Source organism: Maylandia zebra, linkage group LG18 (assembly GCF_041146795.1).
Source record: "Maylandia zebra isolate NMK-2024a linkage group LG18, Mzebra_GT3a, whole genome shotgun sequence".
Lineage (NCBI taxonomy): Eukaryota > Metazoa > Chordata > Actinopteri > Cichliformes > Cichlidae > Maylandia > Maylandia zebra.
In genome coordinates this window covers 18,000,781-18,022,003 of record NC_135184.1, presented here as the reverse complement: position 1 = coordinate 18,022,003, position 21,223 = coordinate 18,000,781, and the positions used below count along the sequence as shown (strand labels likewise).

At 43.7% G+C, this 21,223-nt stretch overlaps 1 protein-coding gene across 5 annotated transcripts in view; it reads right to left on the bottom strand.

Annotated features, from left to right (window-relative positions):
• Positions 1 to 801: 801 nt before the first annotated feature.
• Positions 802 to 21,223, bottom strand: part of LOC101470070 (zinc finger protein 521) — an 88,891-nt gene continuing 68,469 nt past the window's right edge. For all 5 annotated transcript variants that reach the window (XM_023154623.3, XM_012916762.3, XM_004542723.4 and 2 more), the window contains 3 exons: positions 18,645 to 18,776; positions 12,667 to 12,782; positions 802 to 2,360 (listed from right to left, as the gene is read on the bottom strand). In XM_023154623.3, the coding sequence (XP_023010391.1) occupies positions 2,331 to 2,360; positions 12,667 to 12,782; positions 18,645 to 18,776 (278 nt within the window). In that variant the 3' untranslated portion in view covers positions 802 to 2,330. The remainder of the gene's footprint in view (positions 2,361 to 12,666; positions 12,783 to 18,644; positions 18,777 to 21,223) is intronic.

Below are 21,223 nucleotides of genomic sequence, written 5' to 3'. Positions count from 1 at the left end.
GAATTATACAGATGTTTGATAAAATCCTCAGATCTTGTGATTGTGATCATGGCACAAATTAGCTTAAATCCCAATCCAAGGGATCGCATCCTTGCTTTTTTATATATTCTGGTCTTAATGGATCAAAATAACATATAAGCGTGTTTTTTTCCTCCTATTGTTCTCATAACACAGTTAAGTATGCAGTGTTTTTAGATACAGTACAACTCGAAAGCCGTATCCACTGTTTATTTCAAATGAACCATCACTTTTCAGTCTTGTTACTCACCACAGTTAAAGTGCTTTGAGCTGCAGCGCTGAGCCTTTTCAAAACAAAACTGAAAGCTTCAACAAATGTTATGCTGCTCGTGTGTCACCGCTGATGAATCATCTACTGAGACAGACAGATGTTGTTGCGCGGGTTTTGTCCCATTCGGCAAAGGCAGAAGAATCTTTTCCTCTGTCCCCCGGAGTGCTGGAGGCTCCCTAAATAGACCCAGCGCAAGGGTGTGTAGAATGGGACCGCACAGGGTGATGGGTAATGGAGTCATTAATAACACAGACCTCCCTTAAGATGCTCAGATGTTCGTTAGTGTGAGCCACGAGGGAGGGAGAAAAAATAGGATGCAATTTGATACAATGAAAAAAAAAAAGCGGTGTAAGCATCTGATGATGATCCTGTTTATGCTGTCATAGGTCTCGTCTGATGGGTTAATTGTGTTCTCGCTCACTCACACACACACACACGCACACACACACACACACTCACACGCACACACCAACACATTAACATACAGACTGTTAAGATGGAGGGACATGGAGTCCATTTCCTCATACAGTTTTTAATATTTCCATCACATGTGCAACACAAAAAAATGAGGTCTGCCAAATACAGAACTCCATATTTGTACAATACATTTTAATAACATCGGAGATAACTGTCTTTTTGCCGCAGGAGATGGTGATTTCCTGTAAACTGCGTACGAACGATTCTCGATCAAAATGTCAAAACATTAAAGTTTCATACAAAAGTGCATCTCAGGTTCAATGAATGCAAAACATTTACATAACAGAATGGATTAAAGTTGTGTATGATGCCACAGTGGCTTCCAGCTTGAGCAGAGAGCAATGGGACACTGCAAAAAAATTTAAAAAAGTTAAAGAAAAAAACTAAATAAAAACACAACAACAAGAAAAAGTACTTGGGCACTCTCCAGGAGAGCCAGGGATGGAGTTTTGCAACCACGGTAAATCCCGTGACAGACCGAAATTGTGTTCAGCGTTCATGATCCCAAATTCAACTGGATTTACTTCCCCCATTGTGAAAAAAAAGAGAACAAGTAGAGATAACAAAACATAAACAAAAAAAAATTATTCCAGTAATCTCCAGGCTTGAACGAGCAGTAAACATTAATAACAGAAATGTACAGGTTGAATCAGTGGGCTGGAGATTTCCCCACGCTCTGAGAGCCACATGGGAGTTTCGCGCCTCTGTTCATGAGCCAACAGAAGGAGCTAGCCTTTTCCAAATCTGTGTCACTGCGTTTGCATATATCAGCATCTTGTCCTCTGTCCTGTTTTTTCTGTTCTCTGGGATGATTTTTTAATTTATTTTTTTTCCTTTTCACCTCTCGTCTGAACTCCAGCGCAGGCAGTGGAGATTAGCCGCACCACAGTTCACAGCTGGTCCTCTGGCAGCCATATTAGGACGAACACACAGACAAGGTTTCAGCCTACACTGGTGAATCGAGCTTTTTTTTTTCACCCAATAATGATTGACCATGTCAGGATACAGAGTGACGTACTGCGCAGTAGGAGTGGCACTGATGAAAAGAGTCTTCCTGACAACACTCACCAGTTCCTACAGTTTCCTATGCTCTCAGTGGCACCCTGTTTCTCCTTCAGTCCCATCTGGTCTGACTGACAATGTAATGAATCTTTTTTTCTTTCCCTCCCTCCCTCCCTCTTCTCTGTCTCTCATTTTTTTTTTTGGACAAACATTTTGAACTGTACATCGGCAAATACTGTATAAGATTGCAATATAGCTGTAGTTAAGCAACACATGAAGAAGTCTATGTACAAACAAGTTGGCTTTTTCTTTATTTCTGAAATAATGGTTAGTAAAGTAGGCCTACTGAGAGGTTTCTTTTTTGTTCTCCCCCCCCTCCTTCTTTTATTTTCTTTGCTTTGCTTTTCTTTTTTCTTGCTCTGGCATCGTTTCTTGTGGTGTAACTGAAAATTTCAGTGCAAGACAGTCAGTGGGAAACTGCACTGACGGTAATTGGCGGTCGGGCATAATTCTGTGCGTCATGTGATCCTTGTTCTCGGCCACGGCGCTGAGCTTTGCCATGTTAGCTGCTGTGCTGAGTCAACGTGTGGTTCTGCAAGGACACAAAAAGAAAGAGGGAAAACATTATGATGGCATACACCGCAAAAACAGAAATCCAAAAAAAAAAAAAAAAAATCCTTCCCCTTCATTAAAAAGACATAACAAAACCTCCTTATATGGCTGTAGATGTTCTCAAAGCTTACAGTTCTGTTTAAATTCGATGATCCAGACATGAGCACTGCCGTGTGGTCATCTCAATGTTTGAATATCATCGTCATTCCCTTCTAATTAACTTGCAAGGAAGTCAAATCGGTCTGTAGATCAATAGTAGTCAGCTTTGGGCCCATACCACAGTTAAATCTCAGACACATAAGACCACTGACCGATAACATCCCACCCTGCCTGTCCAATCAAAAGCGAATCCATAACAACACACTGACAGACCCGATGGAATATCATCCTTGGAGTTCTGTCTGTCCGCTGACTACGTGCATTAAGCATGCTGTAAATGTACCCCCAAAAAAGGAATACTTCACACGCAGATAAGGCCTCAGAAGATTTGATCCTCCACACTTCTGTAAGTCTCTAACTGTGCACAATTCACTATGACAGGATAACAAGCTGACAATATCGCACTGTTGTGCTGTATCTTCCAAAATTATGCAAGCACACACACAGACCGTCGAGAGTGGTTGTAGTGGGGCAGTTGTGCCAGGTTCTTTAAAGGGAGTGTGGACCAGGGGGTGTGTAACTGGTGTCCCTGGTGGGCTGAATCCAGGTCATCTTTTGAAGTGACTGCTAATCCCTTTAATGCAAACTACATGCCCCACTTGCTGTGCTCTGTTTAAAACACAGCCTTGGACTCTCTAAACTGGCATGGACTAGACACACCTGTCACAGAGACATCACTACGCATGCATGCACAAATACACACATCCGCCGCACACTCGGTACACACATACATTTTACCCTACACATAGGCACGGAAATGTGTAATCAAAGTATGTGAAATTACACTACTTTTACTGCTTAACTAGCCTTTCAAATACAACCGAAAATGAGTAGCGCAACCTCAGTCTGAAGGTTTACCAAAGCAGTCACCTTCAGTGGTGCAGAATCCCTCGGGCAGCAGTAGGGAGCAACTATTAGCCCCCTTGCATTCATTCCTTCCCTCTTTACCCTTTCGGCTGCCTCCATATAAAGCATTTAAACGCCTCGACAGCTTTCCTTTCAGCTAGGACGATTACTTCCCGACAGGTGGGGTAATAAGCTGTTTGACGGGGAACAGGATTGTGACCCCTGTACGGGTTAGTGTAGCTCACCTGGGCCCTGCGCTCCCTTTTTTAAAGAGAGGCGGCTCCGGACAGCTCCTCTGCTTCCATCTTTCCTCTCTTGCTGAAATAAAGCTCCTTTAAGTGAGTCTGGGAGGAGACTCCCCATGGGATGCTCTCTCTCTCTCTCTCTTTCTCCTCACCTCACCTCCTCCCCCTCCTCACACTCCACCAACCCCCTACCCCCCGGTGAAGACATCCTTGGCGTTGCTGAGGAGGGACAGGAGCACGGCAACCTTATTAATGAATGCGGCCCATTACCCGTCAGCCTGGCTCCTCAGCGACTCCCAGAAGCCCCTGCAGTACGTGACTTCAAATGGCAGGATATTGACACGGGGAGAGCAAAGCGGCTAGAACTGAGTGTGTGTGTGTGTATGTGAAAGAGAGAGAAACACAGAGAGAAAATTTGTGCTCAACTGAGTGTGCATGCCTTTGTGTGAGTGTGCCAGTGCGTCTAGGTGTGTGTGTGTGTGTGTCTGTGGACCCCAAAGGAATGTAGCTCCTTGGATATAATGTAGGGCTCGTAACAGCTATTAGAGGGGAAAATAACCCCTCTGGGGAATGGCTCCCCCCTCTGCATGTCCCAGCTCTGTCTGACACACACTGCATTCTACCTTTTCCTTAAACATGCCAGGAGTTTTCTCACTGAGGGCTTTCTCAAGGACGGTGTTAAACGACTTCAGTGGCTTTGGCAGCCATGCAGACTAAAGGGAAATAGAGGAAAAGAGGGAGGGAGGAATAAAAAAAACATTAAAAGAAAATGAAACTGATACCTTTATCTCTGTGGATACTGAACTCTGCAGAGTAGCTATAAACTGTTCTGTGTACGAGTGCGGAAGGTGGTAAAAGGGAGGGAGAGTGAAAATTCACTTTCCCGTCTTCATCCTTGTCAAGTTCTTCGAGTGCCTCGGCGCAAGTGTTGGATAAGTAAAATACCCACGGTGCGCTTCAACAAATGTCACGTTACATAGAAAATCGCATTATTCACATCAAAATGACCAAAATGTCCACTGCCCTAGGAAGGAGGATGTCACTAATGGTGTCACACTAGAATCACTGCAATTTAGGATTAGATGCCCTCCATTAAGCCTTTTAGCTCTCATCTTAACTCCCTCCTTCAATGCCATCCTATTCCCCCTGAAACTCTGCCATTCCCCTTATCATCCATTTCCTTCCCTTATATCCAACCCTTAATCTCCTCCTCGATCCTTTCAACCACCTGCTGGCCACACAGGCCTGCTGCAGGGCCCAGTTACCAGCAGTGTTCAGGTAAACCATAGCAGTCAATTCTCCACTAAATTAAATTTTGCACTGATCAATAATGCGCACCCGCTTCTCCCTTATGAGCACTGGCTGCACTGGCTCGGAGCGAGCCTCTTCCTCCTCTCCCGTTCTCTCACCGACTCCCCGCCACCGTTAAACCACCACTTTCATCTTATTACATCACCCTACTGCAACGCCCTCAGGGGTAGTGGAAGAGAAGGGAGAACACCCGGCAGGGGTCTTGTGTACCCATGCAAACAGGTGCAACATGTCTTAGGAATTTAACGCGGCTGCAAAGAAGGAGAGAGCGAGGGGAAAATATGGGGAACGATTGGGGAAGAGTGGAGACCGGGAAAGAGCAAGCAGGCTAGGGAGCTGATTTATTAACTAATCATTCTTTATGTCGTTCCCCATTGCTCTGGTCTCCATCGATAGCACCCGGTCTCCAGTGAGGCAACAGAGGTGCATCTCTTACATCAGCTCTGCAGAGGAAGGCCAGTGGACTAGCAGACACGTTCTCCCTTTCATCTGATCTTGCCGTATTAAAGACAATCTTCAGATTGCCCAACATCACAGAGAGAGGATGTAAAGCTTAATCACAAAGCTAACAATGTTTGATTAGCATAATGTTAATACCTGCTGAGCACATGTTAAGTACATTGTATCTGCTCTTCTACCTGGTGTTATCCGGCATGTAACATTAAACCCGGGCTTTATTGAGTGGTTAGAGAGCTGAGCGAACAATAATGACTTTATAAGCTATGGCCTATTTAAGGCTTCTTAAACAAATAAAACATTGTGCAGCGTTGACTAGTGAATAGACCAGAATCTGTCGTTTTTTGAGGGTGGCATAATGCAAGTGTTGAAAATGTAACTGACCTGTAATTAAATGGCTTAACTGCTGCTATAAGCTACAATCGTAAGAAGTTTATGATAAAGTCACATTTACACTAGCAGCATAATTACTATATTAGTAATCCATACAAAGGTAGGAAGAAATGCAGCTAGAAAACAGTATGATAATGTTACTCACTTTTGATTTTTAGTAAAGGAAGCTCTAACAAAAAGAAATAAAGTAGAGTTAGAGTCTTGGAGTTAGAACATTTCTTTACATGATTGGAGATGCTGGTGTGACAGCAATCCATAAATCAAACTTACTTACAGTGGAGATTAAAGATCAGATTAAAGAAACTGTTTATTTCAAGAGTTCAGCACATCCATGTAACACCTGCAGCCCAAGTTCCTTTTTTTATTTATCTATGATGAAATATTTAAAAAGCTAATCAAAACTATAAACGCCGCCCTCCCGAAGCTCCGAATGAAAGCCTCTGCCTTTACATCACATGCCTGGCATGCAGTAAGTCTGCATAGCCGCATCTGGAGCACGGGGACGACGCACAAAACCACTGAGACCTACGCATACCCGTAGTCATCACTCAGGAATTTAATTAAGGCATAAGAGAGAATGTCACCGAACGATACTAAAACAAAGAACCTGCATTCGTTTCTGCAGCCTCCACATTGTAGACTGACTTGAAGGAATTTAATCACTTAGTTATTTAGGCTCATTTATGTTTGCGTAACGACCGAAAGATGTACAGCGGCCTTCGATCAGTAATGGCCGCTCTGTTTCTCTGGTGATTTTTTGCGGTTGCAATTCATGCTTTGCTGCCACGTAAAATGTTTTCTCGCTGTTCAAAACTACTGTGGGGATAGACAGGAGCGTTGCATTCCTTCTTGATCTTTAATGGTGTGCTGAACTCGGCCCAGTATTGACTCAGTCCTCCCTTTGTGCATTCTCTGCTGTTGACCAGTCCACTGAGGGAGTAATCCCTTCCTGCTTTGACCTGAGGCCAGGCTTACTGCTGGCTAGTTTAGCCAATGAAGAACACAATCAAATAAATAAATAATACAGCGGTTGGCATTCTCCACAGTCATCACTTATCAGGCCGTAGGGAGGGTTGACCCCAAACACTGTTATGCCACAACCGGCCTGGTCTCCTTGGTAACAGACTGCCTTGTTTGAAGCGAGGTGCTCGGGGAGTCATAGTCATACAGTAACAGCAAAACGCTAGGGTGGAGTTGACAACAGCAATGGATTTCAGCGTCTTCCACGTGAGTCATTTCCACACCGAACAGTTGTAAAAATATATAATAAATCCATAATGTTCAAAAAAAGCTTTGATTAGATGTCTAACTACCCCAACCAAATACTTCTGAGGTGTAACTGGAGATGACTGACCACCCTTTTTTGCGAGCTGGTGCTTTGTAGCTCCAAATGATACTCATTACCCTGTCTAAGTAGACAAGTGAATGGTACTAGAAACACACTATGCAGTGATCCCGCTGTTTGACTGAGGTAGCAAAACAACTGCACAACTGCTGTGTTATTATGGGGCCTCATTAAGTGAGGAGAGAGTGGGAGACGGGGAGAGGGGAGAGAGGAAAAGCAATAGAAAGAGGGCCAGCAAGAGGCAGAAAAAGAGAGAACGAAAAAAAAAAAACACAAGAGAGCGATACAAACTGTATTCTGAGGTGATAGCAACACACAGATGCCTTTCCAGCCAAAATGAAGACTATGACTAAAGAACCCAATTAAGGGCTTTCTTAGGGGAGCCATCTTGGGAGGGGGATGGGTCTTCCTGGGACATGAGCCCTGGGCTACATCCTCTAATTAGACAGAGCGAGGGGGGAGGATCTCTGCCTGTCACTAGGAGGGAGATGGGGTCCATGGGGTTCCACATGTCAGTCCCAGAAACAAAACACAATTACTTTCACATTTAACCACTTCAGTCAGGGACAGACTTTGACTAGGGATACTACAGAGCACCCCCCCACCTCTCCAGCGCCGCTGCAGTAGATATGCCACTTCACAAATGCAGCAATTTATTTGAGGACTATATTTTCTCTTGCACTTCCACGCTTTCACACGAAGGCGACAGTCGAGCTGCGCTCTCCTGTTTTCCTCGCCAAAATAGAGGAGCGGATCGCAAAATAAACTTTTAATTGACCCACAATTGGTGCCATTCAGCCTGCTTTTCCAGAGCTGAAGAGTCAAATTACTTGGCTGTTATGATGTGCGAATATGAAATTCGAGGGGGGAATAATTGTTCTAATGCTGTTTATTTTGGCCTCTGTTGCATTTTGTTAACATCAACAGCATAACAGACACTTGAAAAATCAGATCACCACGGAGAGTAAATTAAACCTGTAGTGAGTTTCCTGGGAAGCGCTTGAAATGGTATTTTATCAAAGTTGCTGGAAAAAGTCAACTAAGAAAAGTAAAGGAGACATGTTTGAGGGAGAGATCCGGTGATGGATTCTAGCACAGTACACCAAGCGTCTCCTCTTTTGTTTGGATTTAACTTTCCCCAGTGGTGCAACAGAGGAAAAAGGAAAAAAAAAAGAGTGGCTCAAAGGCTTCTGGGAGTTTTTGTCATGTCTCCCTCCAGACATTGTGTTTGCATGCACATATCAGACCCTGGGAGAGATGGAGACAAAGACAAATACATACAGCACGCACGCAGATGTATACACACAAACATACTCTTGCACCAAGAAAAAGAATATCCTCCTAGGATCATTAGGTCTGTCATGCTGTCTAATTCTGATCCACCTACAAAACTAGAACACCAGTGATTCATCACGAGTCGTCTAAGAGAGTTTATGTCCCCGTTTACAGTGCAGAGCCGTGTGTGTACAGTGTAATTACAAATACGCTAAAATATTAATGATGGCACCTCACAAAAGCCACCGTTACTTTCTTCCAATTCCTTGTTCTTTTATTTTGTAGTGCAACTTTTTTTGAAATGGTGACAGGATGCGGAGCACCTGGGGTGATGAAGAAGAAAACAAGTTGTCATATGAAAGGAAATATATATAAATATATATGCAACTTCCAAAAGCGTGAAGAGCTGTCACACTTGGCAGATCAAGATATTCAGAGAAAATTTGGTGTTTGAGCACCACTTAGGGACAAACACATGAAGCTTTACTTCTTTTTTTTGCCGCACGTTTGGGACTCGGGGCAGTTAGGGCATTTTTTCGGGGCATATTTTAAAATTCATGAGGCAAAAAAAAAGAAAGAAAGAATAACTTCTGGGGAATTGGGTCTCTGTGCTTCAGACTGAAGAATGCTTCATGAAAAGGAAGGAGGGAAATAAAACCCAAAAATATTGTTTTTGCTTTTTTTTTTTAAAGATCCATCACTCAGAGAATCAACTCCAGACATTTGCTGCATTGTAATGCGCAAAGCATACACTGCGCTGATTTCTTTGGCAACAATTATTTCCATCTAATACAGCTACCCCCTTCTTCTCACTCGGTGTCCATCAGTCCCCTTTTTCTCCCTATTTTCTATCCTGGACACATGTTATGACATACATAGCTGTTTACAATGACCTGGTGACCGCAAAGCCTATAAATATGCTTAATTAAAACAGCAGAATTGGACACAGCTTGGCAATAATGGGTATCACACGGGGAGAGGAGAATCTCATTTGTGTGGGGAAGTAGAACATGATGCAGATGTGCTCTTGTCACTTTCAGCACTCATTAAGGCCAGGGAGCTTTGAATTGTCTTTGAAGGAATCCTTTTAAAAGACACTCCAATTAAGGTATGTGTCCTGCGGGCGTCTGAGGAGAGAGGGAGAAGTCATGCAGCATCTCAGTCCTTCCACTCCTCCGTCGATCACGGCGCGACTTAACACATGACTTAAAATCTCATGTCACTTCCAAGGAATGATAATGAAACTGGAGGATGGAAGGAGCAGAGACAACCCCAGCTTAAAAGGAACAAGGGAGTCTCATGCAGAAAATGTCATCTTGACTGTTGTGTAACTTCAGCCTCATTGTCTTGTCTATGGAGAAATTGAGATCATTGGGAGAGAATCCTATGATTGCAGCCCTCCAGTATACTGTGGTACGAGAGCTGAACTTGTCCGTTTCTTCACAAACGAACTGCACTCGGAGAAATGTCAGATTTAAGCTGTGGCTAATACTGCGCATCCATCAGTTAATGAATCTGGCTAATTAATCCAGCCTAGCAGCATTGTCAGTGGCTCTGTTCTTTCTGCAATGTGAAAAGCTACTGTATCCGACGGCAACATGAAGGGGAAAGGAAGTTCATTATCAAGTTTCACATTGCAATATGGCCTTTATTAGAACCCAGGGACATTTTTTTTTGTCTCAAACGGGGACGCTAGCAACGGGAAGACAGTGGATTTTATTTTGGTGGGAGTGTATTCTGAAGTGAAGCTATGTCTGTTTGTTGCTCAAGGGGTGGGCAGAAGTTGAGGGTCAGAGAGAGCAGAGCACAGCCAGCCTCCTTGCCCTCCCTATCAGCACTTCATGAAATATCTAGACTGCTCCATATTTGAGGGAAAGGGATGCGCAGGGTGCAGGCTGTGTGAGTTTGTGATGGTAGAGGGGAGTCCTCCGGAGATCTTCAAAGGGAAGGATGGTCTATGCGTCTCACAGCTTATTTTTGTGAGAGAAATTGAGAAATGGAGGGAAGGTGAAGAAGAGAAAGAGAGCTTATTCTCCATTGGAATATGGATTCTGGGGCACACAGGCCCAGGAGTCAGTCAATCTGGCCGGTCTGAGGGGGGTGGCTGGGCGGGGGGTCCTAGGAGGGCTGATTAGACGGATGCTCTCCCATCATCCATCTCGACAGGCTGGCGAAAATTGGCTAGCCCCTTGCAGGGTAGAGTTCACAGGGGGAGGTGGTGGGGGGATGATGTGGAGTGGTGCGCTGGATACCTGTCACAGCCTTTGGTCTGTTTCAGGATCTCAGCAGCAAATTAATAAAATATCTTTCCTGCTTCCCTTTACCTGCCGTGGCAGCTCTCCCTCTCGCCGCTCCTTCTCCCAGCTTGCACCGGCCCTTTGACCCCTCCGACTACTGTGAGAGATGAGGAGCCCAGGCAGCCGGTGAGTGGGCCAGAGTGTCAGGGAGAAATAGGGAGAAACTCCAAACTCAAGACCCGGCGAAGAGAGAGAGCTCTCGCTGCTGGAAGACAGCTCCACTTCTGACAGACTGACAAACGACTGCCCTGTGTCAGTGAGACATTTTGAAGTGTGATGCATGGGAAATGGCAACCGCAAACAAACAGCAACTAAAAAACAAGCCTCCAACCTGCACTCTTTGTAAGGTTTTAACTGGGCGATGCAGCAATTCCAACATTTACTGAATCAATTTTTAGCATGCTAATATAAAAATGTGAAAAAATAGCTTGAAGATACGAGCTGGCCGTGGCATGTATACAAAAAAAGTCGCTGTTTTTGCATAAGAAAGCAGTGCACATATTTGTATCTATATGTGCTCCGTATATGTTTGAGACTGTGAGCATGCAGAGACATGGGACTGCCTTGAGAGCATGGCACATGTTGAGCATAATGATCGTCTTATCCCCCAAGCTCGTTCCTGCTCTCCTTTCATAACCCTCTGTTTCACAAGAGAGTGCCATAGGTCTTTCATGTTCTGCTCTTGTCTCTTCACACAGAGTAAAACAATATAATCATGCATGAAACATCACCTCCGGGAGGTGGAGATCACTTCATTCCAAAAAATGTCAGACAAAAAAAAAAAAAAAAAAAAGTAGGAAAACATCCCCAGGTTATTTGAGATTGTTTACAGGTACCTGCTACAACCCTCGCTATATAGAGAACATTTGTACCAATGAGAGATGAAAATGTGATAAATAGCAGAGCTTGAAGTGAATGAAAGGCTTCCACATTGGCAGTTTGGTGGAGTGCGAGCCTTGTTAAATAATCTTCTCTGCAGTGGAGTTGCATGTCAGTAGATCAGGCCTTGTTTTATTCATGTTTGTATGCTCAAATGACCAGCAGATAATGATCGCATTCACCTTCCTCCTGGCAGACGCACACCTCTGCGTTTACAACCTGAATCTCAATATGAAAATCATTGCCGATCAATTGCCAGCCGAGCCCTGGATATTTCCACCAGCTACCCGGCTAATACATGGCGCAGCTAATCCAAGTTTCAAATAGATGCACATAGAGGATATGGTCAGGGGCTACTGGCTTCTCTTAGCACTTTAAGGTGAATTAAAATACTTTAAGTGATTACGCTGAACACGGTGTTCTTTTAAGACCGCTCATATTTTAATGATTTCGTTTCAAAAAGGTAAGAGAAAAAATGTGGATATGAGAAGTGTGCCATGTGTATGATAAAGAATCCCCCAAACAAAACAGAGCTGCTTGAAAGCACCTCCACAGTGAAATAATATAATAAGGTTTGTTTCATTTTTTCAGGTTCTCCAAGGACCATGGAAAAAGATTGCTAGAAAATGGATTATCTCTCTAACATTGCGAGTTCATAAGTCCAACTACTAACTTTGTTGAAGGGCAGATACGGTCTCCCAGAGGACAAAGCTCATATTTAGCCACGAGGCCTCCTCTGTGATTAGAAGGGGAGATGCAGGCATATTGACTCAACTGTGTTTTTGCCTCTGCACCGTATGTAATTACCTCTTCAAAAACGAACATTCCACTAATCCTCTAATTCCAGATATTTTAGTGCTCTGCTGGTCTAATAAGCAAATCAAATCATATCTGCACATCACAAATGAGTTTTGGAAACGGACTGAAATAATTCCTTCTGAGTCTCTCATCCCAGCCGGGATGGAGGGGGATAACCAGAGTGCTGTGAGCGGTGTTTAGTGTTTGTTAAGCTGTCATGTGTGATTAGCAGTCACAGTTTCTGCTAGAGGCCCCTTCAGCTCCCCCCGGCCCAAGGCTCACCTGTAACTCTGTCTGGAAGAAGAACTTCTGCGGGCACTGTGAGCAGTCATAGATCTTATCCTCCTGTCCGTGGGCAGAGAAGATGTGCTGCTGGAGCTTATTGGCCTGGACAAACACTGCTCACATACATGAGAAGGTAGGGGGGGGGGGGGGGGGGGGGGGGGGTGTCAAAGGGTAGAGAAGAAATTGATAAATATTAGCATACATTAGCTTACACGCTGCAAGATTAAGACTTGTTTTTTTTCTGCTTCTTCTTCTTATTGATGGGGCTAAATTAAAGAAAGATGTCGCTTCCATCAAGGCAACGTCCTGAGTGCTTTAGCCCGAATAAAAATCAAAAGCAGACTATGTCAAATGGCAAGAAAAATAAGTTAATCACAAACAAATGCATGCGCTATGAGTCCCCCAAAAACAACAGAGAACAATTTAGGTGTTAAAAGTAAAACTGCAGTGGTCATACGCATGGCGCCACAGCTAGCGGATGCATAATGCTTTGAGAATAACAACGGTCTTTATTTAGCGCTACTGTGGGGACAACAAGCCGGAAAATAAACAACCGCAAAAATTGGCATGGCTTCAAGTGCAAAACATGGCCTCCATTAGTCTACATCGCTAATTATATTGACAATATAAATATTCATGGTGTTGCGCTATTTATTCATGCAGACTACATTCACCATCATGGAAACACACAACTTGCTGGTACTTAAAACATATACCGTACATTTGTGCTTTAATTAAGCCACAGTCCACGCTGAGACGCCAAGGGGGACGCAACTGTGTGCGTCTTGAGTGTATGTGTCTGGCACGTGTGTGTGTGTCTGGATTCTCTAAGGAGCACTTCAAACATGCCGTTTGTTATCCCAGACCCTTGTGCTTTAAGGATGGCTGCCTAATCTCAAAGGTCTGGATGCTCTGGAAAAGTTAGCATGTGGGGGCTTCATTTGAATTTCTTACAGCTCGAAATAACTTTTCTTCTAATGCATGCACTGAGAGCCACAAGGAGAAAGAGGGGTGGGGGAGCAAAGCCACAAAAGGTGAAGTGTCTGCTGGCGATTGCTTTGGGGAGGTTGCTGCAACCCCCTTGGCGAGGCTCCGCAACTTCAGCGTGTCCCAGTTTGAGCTCACGTGAGAGCCGGGTTATTAATTACTGAGTCATATAGACTTGAGACGCATCGAATGCCACACGCCTGACCTGGGAAATAAAAGTTTAGATCCAAAGCAGACGCAGTGCTGCGATGCCTTACGACTGCTAATGCCTGGGTGACAGCTGTCTCTGGAACACGGCAGCATGTTAAACCAGAAATGAACAAACCTCCTCTAATTGACAAACAACTCCATGGTCCATTTCTGAAACTAATGGCTGCGGCGATATGAGGATAAACATAACTGCGGCTACACGGCTGCTTTTACAGTCGGGTTACAAAATATTACCGCTCAAGGTTAAGGCCTCGGCTATCATGCACATTTGTGCCTCTTTTATGCTCCAAAAACGATGACAATTTTCTTTGTGGGGAATACACAGCTTGGAAAGGAAAAATAATGTGCTGATAAACAATAGCCTATTTCTTTAGCTGTGTTTTGTCTGCATATACTGTACAGAAACAGGTCACAGCAGCTGCAGGAAGCCTTCATTATGTCTTTGGCTAGAGGAGGAAAAAGTCAATACAGCAAAAATAAAAATGGATTTGAGACTTGGGGGGCCTTCAAATACTGTACAATAGGGCCAAACACAACTGAGATGTCAAGTTAGCTGTTTCTTGCTATTTACATGCATCTCTGGTCCACTTCCAGTAAGAGTTACATTTAATCAGCAGCGCATTTATCAATTTATAGCTTGGCAGTCACTTACACACAAGTGGGAAGTGACAGTTGATTTAAAGCACCGGGGGCCTGAAATGTTTTAATGCCAGTGTAAGTCCAATAAATACTTTTCTGCTAATTTATATATGTTTGTTTTTGACATTTTTAAAGGCTCGGGCTGTATTTATGTTTACTAAAGATGATTGCAAGAATCAGCAATCACTAATATTTACTGTGGTAAACATTTAATTAACAGCAGGGTTCAAATTTGGAGTCCTTTGTCTTCGTCGTTGTTTTTCAAATTAGCATGCAACGTGTAATAAAGGGATAAGCTGAAATGGGCAATGGGGGGACATTGCATTGGCATTTGGCAGCATGAGTCAGATATAAAATATGCCATTGCATTGCCCATTTAGAGGAGGAACACAGGCATGTCTTTCTAGAGGGTTAAAATGAGGACATAGAAAAACAAGGAAGAAATAATCCAAAACCACATCCAAACAGGATCAGTGGCTGCCCATTGTGTCTCTCCCTGCTGAGTATGAGCGAGGGAGAGAGAGAGGGAGGGAGCGAGAGAGGGAGGGAGCGAGAGAGGGAAAGAGAGAACTTTGTGGAGTTTGTTGGCTGTGGAGTCGGAGCAGAGCTGAACAGAGCGCTGAGCCGGGTTGGGCGTCAGGGGTGTCAGGGCTGAGGGGGCTGAGGGGCCAAGGTCTCCTCGCTGTGGGGGATATTAAGCCCTCTGATTAGATCTCAGGGGCCGCCCATGGCAGACGTCTCCTTTACTACAGGCCCCAGCTCATCTTTATTTTGGCAGGGTGGTGCTCTCTGCAGGCTGCACTGCACCAATACTGAGCTGTTTGTGCAGAGAGGAAAAATAAGTTTATCCTTCACCCCCTCGTTTTCCTTTTTCCTTTATTTATTCATCTAGCTTACATGTACTGGTTCCTGCTTAATCCAAGGGTTCACAATGCAGAGGCCGATACGAGAGTTTCGAGGCAACACAAATAAGTCGGCCGCGCGAGTTGATATGGAGCCGATAACTGCGAAATTTCGGGAAAAGGCTAAGCCCGTGTGTTTTATTTGTTTTTGGTGGTAAGATGTCATAATTCTAACATCAAGCACCAGCGCAAACATGCGCAGCAACTAAACACAAAAAAAAACTAATTAAACTACTGTAGTTGTCAGACTCGTGTGGATTCTAAAGCAGCGCCTCCTCTAGTTTTTTAAGTTTCTACTTCACGCTGTGACATAAGTAAAAGAAAAGTGTATACGTATACACACACGTACAGACACACACGCGCGCACACACATACACAGGACTTTCATCAGGCACACTTTCTTCTGTTTTGTTTGTCTTAAGCACATATTCCCAATCACAATTTCCACACCAGCCCTCGCTACTGCTCCTAAGGGTGCAGGCAGACACTTCTAGCTGCAGGCTCCCCCACTTCTGAAACCTGTCAAATCTGTCCTGGGAGAGTCAGCCTCTCTCTCATCATCCAGGGGCTTATGGACCTCTCTCCATTTACCCTCCCTCCCCTACACAGTTCTCTTTTCCTCCTCCACTTCCCTCCTTTCATCTCACATCCAAACTTGCCAGTTGCAACCTTCTCAGTTTCCTCTAAGTTTGTCTCCTTTTCTCTTCTATTTTGTCTCTCCTCATCCACCATCGACAACTTACTTCCCCCCCGCTCCATACTTCTGCTCCGGTCTGTTTTGTGCTAGGTTTTTTTTTTTTTTGTCCTCTCGCCATTCCCATTGGTGTGGATTGAGAGTAATCAGGTGTGTCAAAGAATGACATTCATTCTCTACCTCCCGTTGCGTTTTTCAGGTCGCATGGGGGTAGATCAAACTAAAACATGGGCATCACGGGGGGATGATCTTTTAAACAAAGAGTAACCTTGTTAATCAAGCGGACTCAATAACCCAGGAACTACTACCTCCACCACCTAGTTTGATCAAAGTTTTGCTTTCATGTTCATGTTCCAATCATTATACCTAAAATGGGAATCCTTTTAATATGCAAATATGGATTTAAAATGGTGCAAACAAAAATGGTTGATTTTAGAAAGCGTTCTCTGAAAACAAAACAGTTTTAATGACCAGAAGTAAAAAGTACTTCAGTCTATTTGGTAATACACTTAAGTATTGTTTTAAAGTGTTTCGATGTGAATATAACCGTTTCATTTACCATTATCACTTGATATCTGTATATTACAACTTTATGTATGAATCACCGGATAATCTTGTTATATGTTAATGCACTACCTTAAACTAACAGTTAAAATTAGCTCTACTTTGGACAAGTATGTTGCAACATATGTATAAGAACTCATTCATAAATGTACATAATAGCTGTTTTTTTTGTTTGTTTTTTTACCTTTTTGCAATTTTTGTACTACATTTTTCTGATAACACTGAAGTACTTTTTATTTACTTTAAAGTACTTTTGTGTGGTACTTTTTAGTAGAAAACTATTTTTTTTTACATCATTACTGCCTCAACAATGCAACAAAAGTACTAAAGTGCAAAAGTTAAATGGCTTCTATGGTTTCCATTAAGTGTCAGTAAAACACAAAGAAATATATAGAAAACATTATTTTGTTTTTTGCTGCTTAAATTTACTGGTATCTTAACTTAATATGTATGTTCTATCGATGAAAAGTTGTAATTAACTTTTTCTACTACTCTGTGTAGTGATAAAAAATCCAAAAAAGTCCATGAAATGAAGCACATAAAAAAACGAACTTAGTGCATATTATCTGACAATATACTGTAAGTAGAGTTATGTTAGGGTGTTAAACAAGTGTTTTTTCTTTACTTTATGTCAAGCTCAGCTTGAAGAGATACATTCAGCTGTTTAGCCAATCTCTCAACTGCTCCTTTTTCTCCAAGTGCTCTGACTTCAGTCTGCCTGTCCCCTGCATCCCCAACAGAGGGAGGCCTTTCCGTTCATCCCATACTCTCCACAGCCTTCCTTCCCCGCTACCATAGGCCTTCGCCCATCTGTCTGTCTGCACTGCGACCGCTGTCCTGAGGGTGTACTCTGTCTCTCCCTCCTCCCCTCTCCCTCCCAGCATCCCTCTCTCTCATGCGCCGTGATCGATATGGACGCAGAGGGAGAGGGGGGACCTGTCTGTCAAAGCCGGCGGTGGAAAATGAAGGCTCAGATGAAGGAGGCATGCTCTGTATATTAAATGCCCAGACCCCTGTGAGGGGTAGGAGGAGGAGGAGGGGGGGGGGGGGGGGGGGGGGGGGGGGGTTCGGGGTGGGGAAATATCAATAGGCCTCTCCTAAAAGAGAGATAAGGCCAAAACAGCAATGAGAGAAGTGGAGCAGACTAGAGGGAGGGGAGTGGAGAGAAAGAAGGAAAAGGAAGAAGGAGCGGCGATGTGAGGGGGATCTGGAGTTAAAAAAAAAGATGTGAAAACAACTTTGAGCAACGCGCAAAATGTGGACTAATGATGTTAATTGATGTAACAAGTGAAGGAGAGACAAATTAGTTTTTGTGCAATGGGTGGATGGGGGGTTACAGGAAGCACAAGAGGGGGAAATGAGCTGAGGACCAAAAAAGTGTTAGGAAGAGTAAAGAGCTGAGATGGGAGAAAGAGTGAAGAGCTGAAGTTAACGACTTTGCAGATTTCATTATAGAGATAGTTAACCCTGTTGACACTGAAGGAGGGCGCTATCCTCTCAGGAGGAGTCCGGTCCTTCCACCTCCACGCACAGAGACAGATGAGATCATTACAGCTATCAGCACCACTGCCATCCACAATTAGCACATCTCCTTTTCTTTCCCCACTCCTCAATCCCCCATCTCCCCTCAGCTCACACTGCCTTCCCCCCTGCTCTCTTTCTTTCTCCCCCTCTCACCTCATGACACTTCTTTGGCCTTGATTTGGAGGCAATTTGACTAAATAAAAATCCACATGCAGCAAACTGCTCTTAGCTTTAGCTGGCCTGCTTGATCGACCTTTCCCAACTCATTTAGAACCCATTTGCCTTCAAAGCGAAAAAGAAAAAACATGCAAAGAAGCTTTGTTGAAAATGTAACTGTGTTAGAAAAGTTAACATAAAAAAAACTTTTAATTTATAATCTTTCCATGTGTTCACTGGGCTGATACTGCACGATACACACACGCTTGCATGCACACAAACACATGCACAATACGCACCTGTAAAGCAGACCGGGCACTTGAAGGTTCCACCCATGCCCTCAAAGCTGTGCTCAATCAGGTGGCATTGAAGCTTCGCTGGTGAGTCGAATGACTGACTGCAGAGCTTGCATTCATGGTTCAATCCTTCCTCTGTAGAGAAGAAACAACAAAAAAAAGAAAATACGCAGAAAACCATAAGAGGCGGAAGAAGCAGAGCATGAATGGCTGAGGAGTTGCAGAGATCTCACTTTGTCCTGGTCCTTTTTTCCCTCTTCCCTTTTAACATGAAATTTAAATTTAACAAATTTATAGGAACACTCTTGTGTCTGTGATTTTCATGACTCAAACAGGAAAAAAAAATATTGTGTGATCTGCTCCCATCAGGCATAAATTGGATGACCAGCTGGGGTCCTAATAGCTCAGACGAGGGCTTGCACTTTGAACATGGCGAGTGTCATCTTTTTTTCCCTTTTCTTTTCATCAACTTACATAAAAATAAATCTGCAAAGTCTAAATGGAGGAGGAAAGAGTCATATGTGCTTCGCAGACTGCGAATCAAAAATAAATCAACAATAGTCAAACAGTGCATGTCAAACGGTGCAGAGGGTCATTATCAGTTTTTCAAGGACAAAATCCCCCCCCAAATAACTGAAAAAATGCTTCTCAAACCTTACTTATATGTCCCTGATCTCGGCTCTCATCAACTCGTATAAACCCAACTCTCCTTTACAGCACGCTCACTTGCACGACAGATTATCTTCTTTGCTTTAAAAATACCCAAATGTCTATGTCAACATTTGACTACCTCAACCACAGCCAATGATAGCTTAAATAAATGTCATCGTGGTAGACCTGCACATTTCTTTGCAGCACAACAATCTGCTGACTCAGACTTTTAGAGAACCGCCCATCTCCAGTGTGTCAATAAAAGGCCTATGCACTCTGCCAGACTAGTGCTCGATCAAACTCTTGCTACTGTACGGCAAAGGGGCGGGGGTGCATACCTCAGCCATGGTTTATCCCCAGGTCTCTGCAGCCCAGTGCTCACCGCATAGACCCTGGGTGCCAGAAGCATGTATACATAATCCACCTAAACAGCTGTGCAGAGCTTGATTCCTGGTGGGTCCAGGTAGAGGGTTAGTTGAACATGCTTTAGGCAAATTTGGCAAACAAGTAATCTGAAAAGCAAAGCTTTCCAAGAATATGGTCACCTTGGCCACCACATTTTAAGCTATACTGGGCAATTATTTCTAAAATATTAGAGAATGAAAAAAAAAGCCTTAGCTCTAAAATGTTTTTCTGAATTTCTTAAAGCTGAAACTAGACATAAAAATAGGCAGTATCGCAGTGTTTGCACTCATCGACTGATACTGACAAATAGAGACAACTGTGACCCAATAACCCCAATATTCTGGAAAAAAAAGGAATGAAAACATCTCCTACAGTGTCAGGCTCTTTGCAGTACACTGCAGTTTTTACTATAACACATTTTTTCCATTTTTTTTCTTCTTAATCTTCTTTCATCATGCATATCCTTTAATATGATGTCTGAAACCTAAAAAAACCCAAATTAGTTGTGCATCAGCACAAGCTCACAGACAACATTCCTGTATGTCTGTCTCACAAAAGGTAAAAGCTGATCAAAGCAGCTCATGGTAGTTTGAAAGGGAAAGAGTTGATGCTGTGTTCTGCAATCATGCATTTGACAGATGAGATACTCTGTAGCCTACATGTGCATCTGAGTGTAGCAGCAGGCATCAGCGAAAGAGGGGAAGGGGAGGGGGTGTTTGCCACGAGCGCATCCACGCAGCCGTGCAAGAGGATCACTGTCCTCTTTGATCACCATTCAGTTTGCTTATCTGTGTGACGGTGTACACTAAGGTCAACCTTGCTGCAGCGTGCACAGATCTGTTCTTCTGCCATATGTGCAGCCCTCATTTGACCCTAGTGCACAATGCGGTCCCTTTGGAGACCTGGCCTGCTTCATTATGCATATAACTCTGCACCTGCCTGACTGACCTTGCATGTGTGCATGTGTGTGACTGTGTCTGTGAGCAGGTGCATCAGGTGAAAATGACAGATATAAATGAAACAGAATGTTCCCAATTTAAAGAATACAGGAGCAATTTTGTTTTTTTCTTACTGTTAGCAAATCCATGCCTTAGAATGATTTCTCTACAGGCACTTTATGTGGCCACAATGCTCACAAGGCTTTTGGCCACAAAGCTACTTATACTTGTGGAGTCAAAGTATTAATTTTCACATGATTTGTCAACATTAAGATGACGCCACTGTTGATATATAATATCTTTTAGTGTTGAGGATATGCGACTGAGAAGGAAAACGAGGTTTAAGTGAGGGCCTATCACAAGCAAATTCTGCTCCGTTAGCACCTCTAATGTAGCCTGTTTAGGGCTGGGTTTGTATTCAGCAGTGTAACAGGGGTTGAATCAGGCTGGCAGCTTGTTTCTTAGTGAGAGCCAAGGGAGAAAGTCGGCTTGCTCGCCCCTATAGCTGCCTCATTGGGCTGAGGTCACTTCCTGTTGCTCCCCCAGCCCTTCTCTTGGGCTGCCCAATCAGCATGGCCCTGCGTGAGC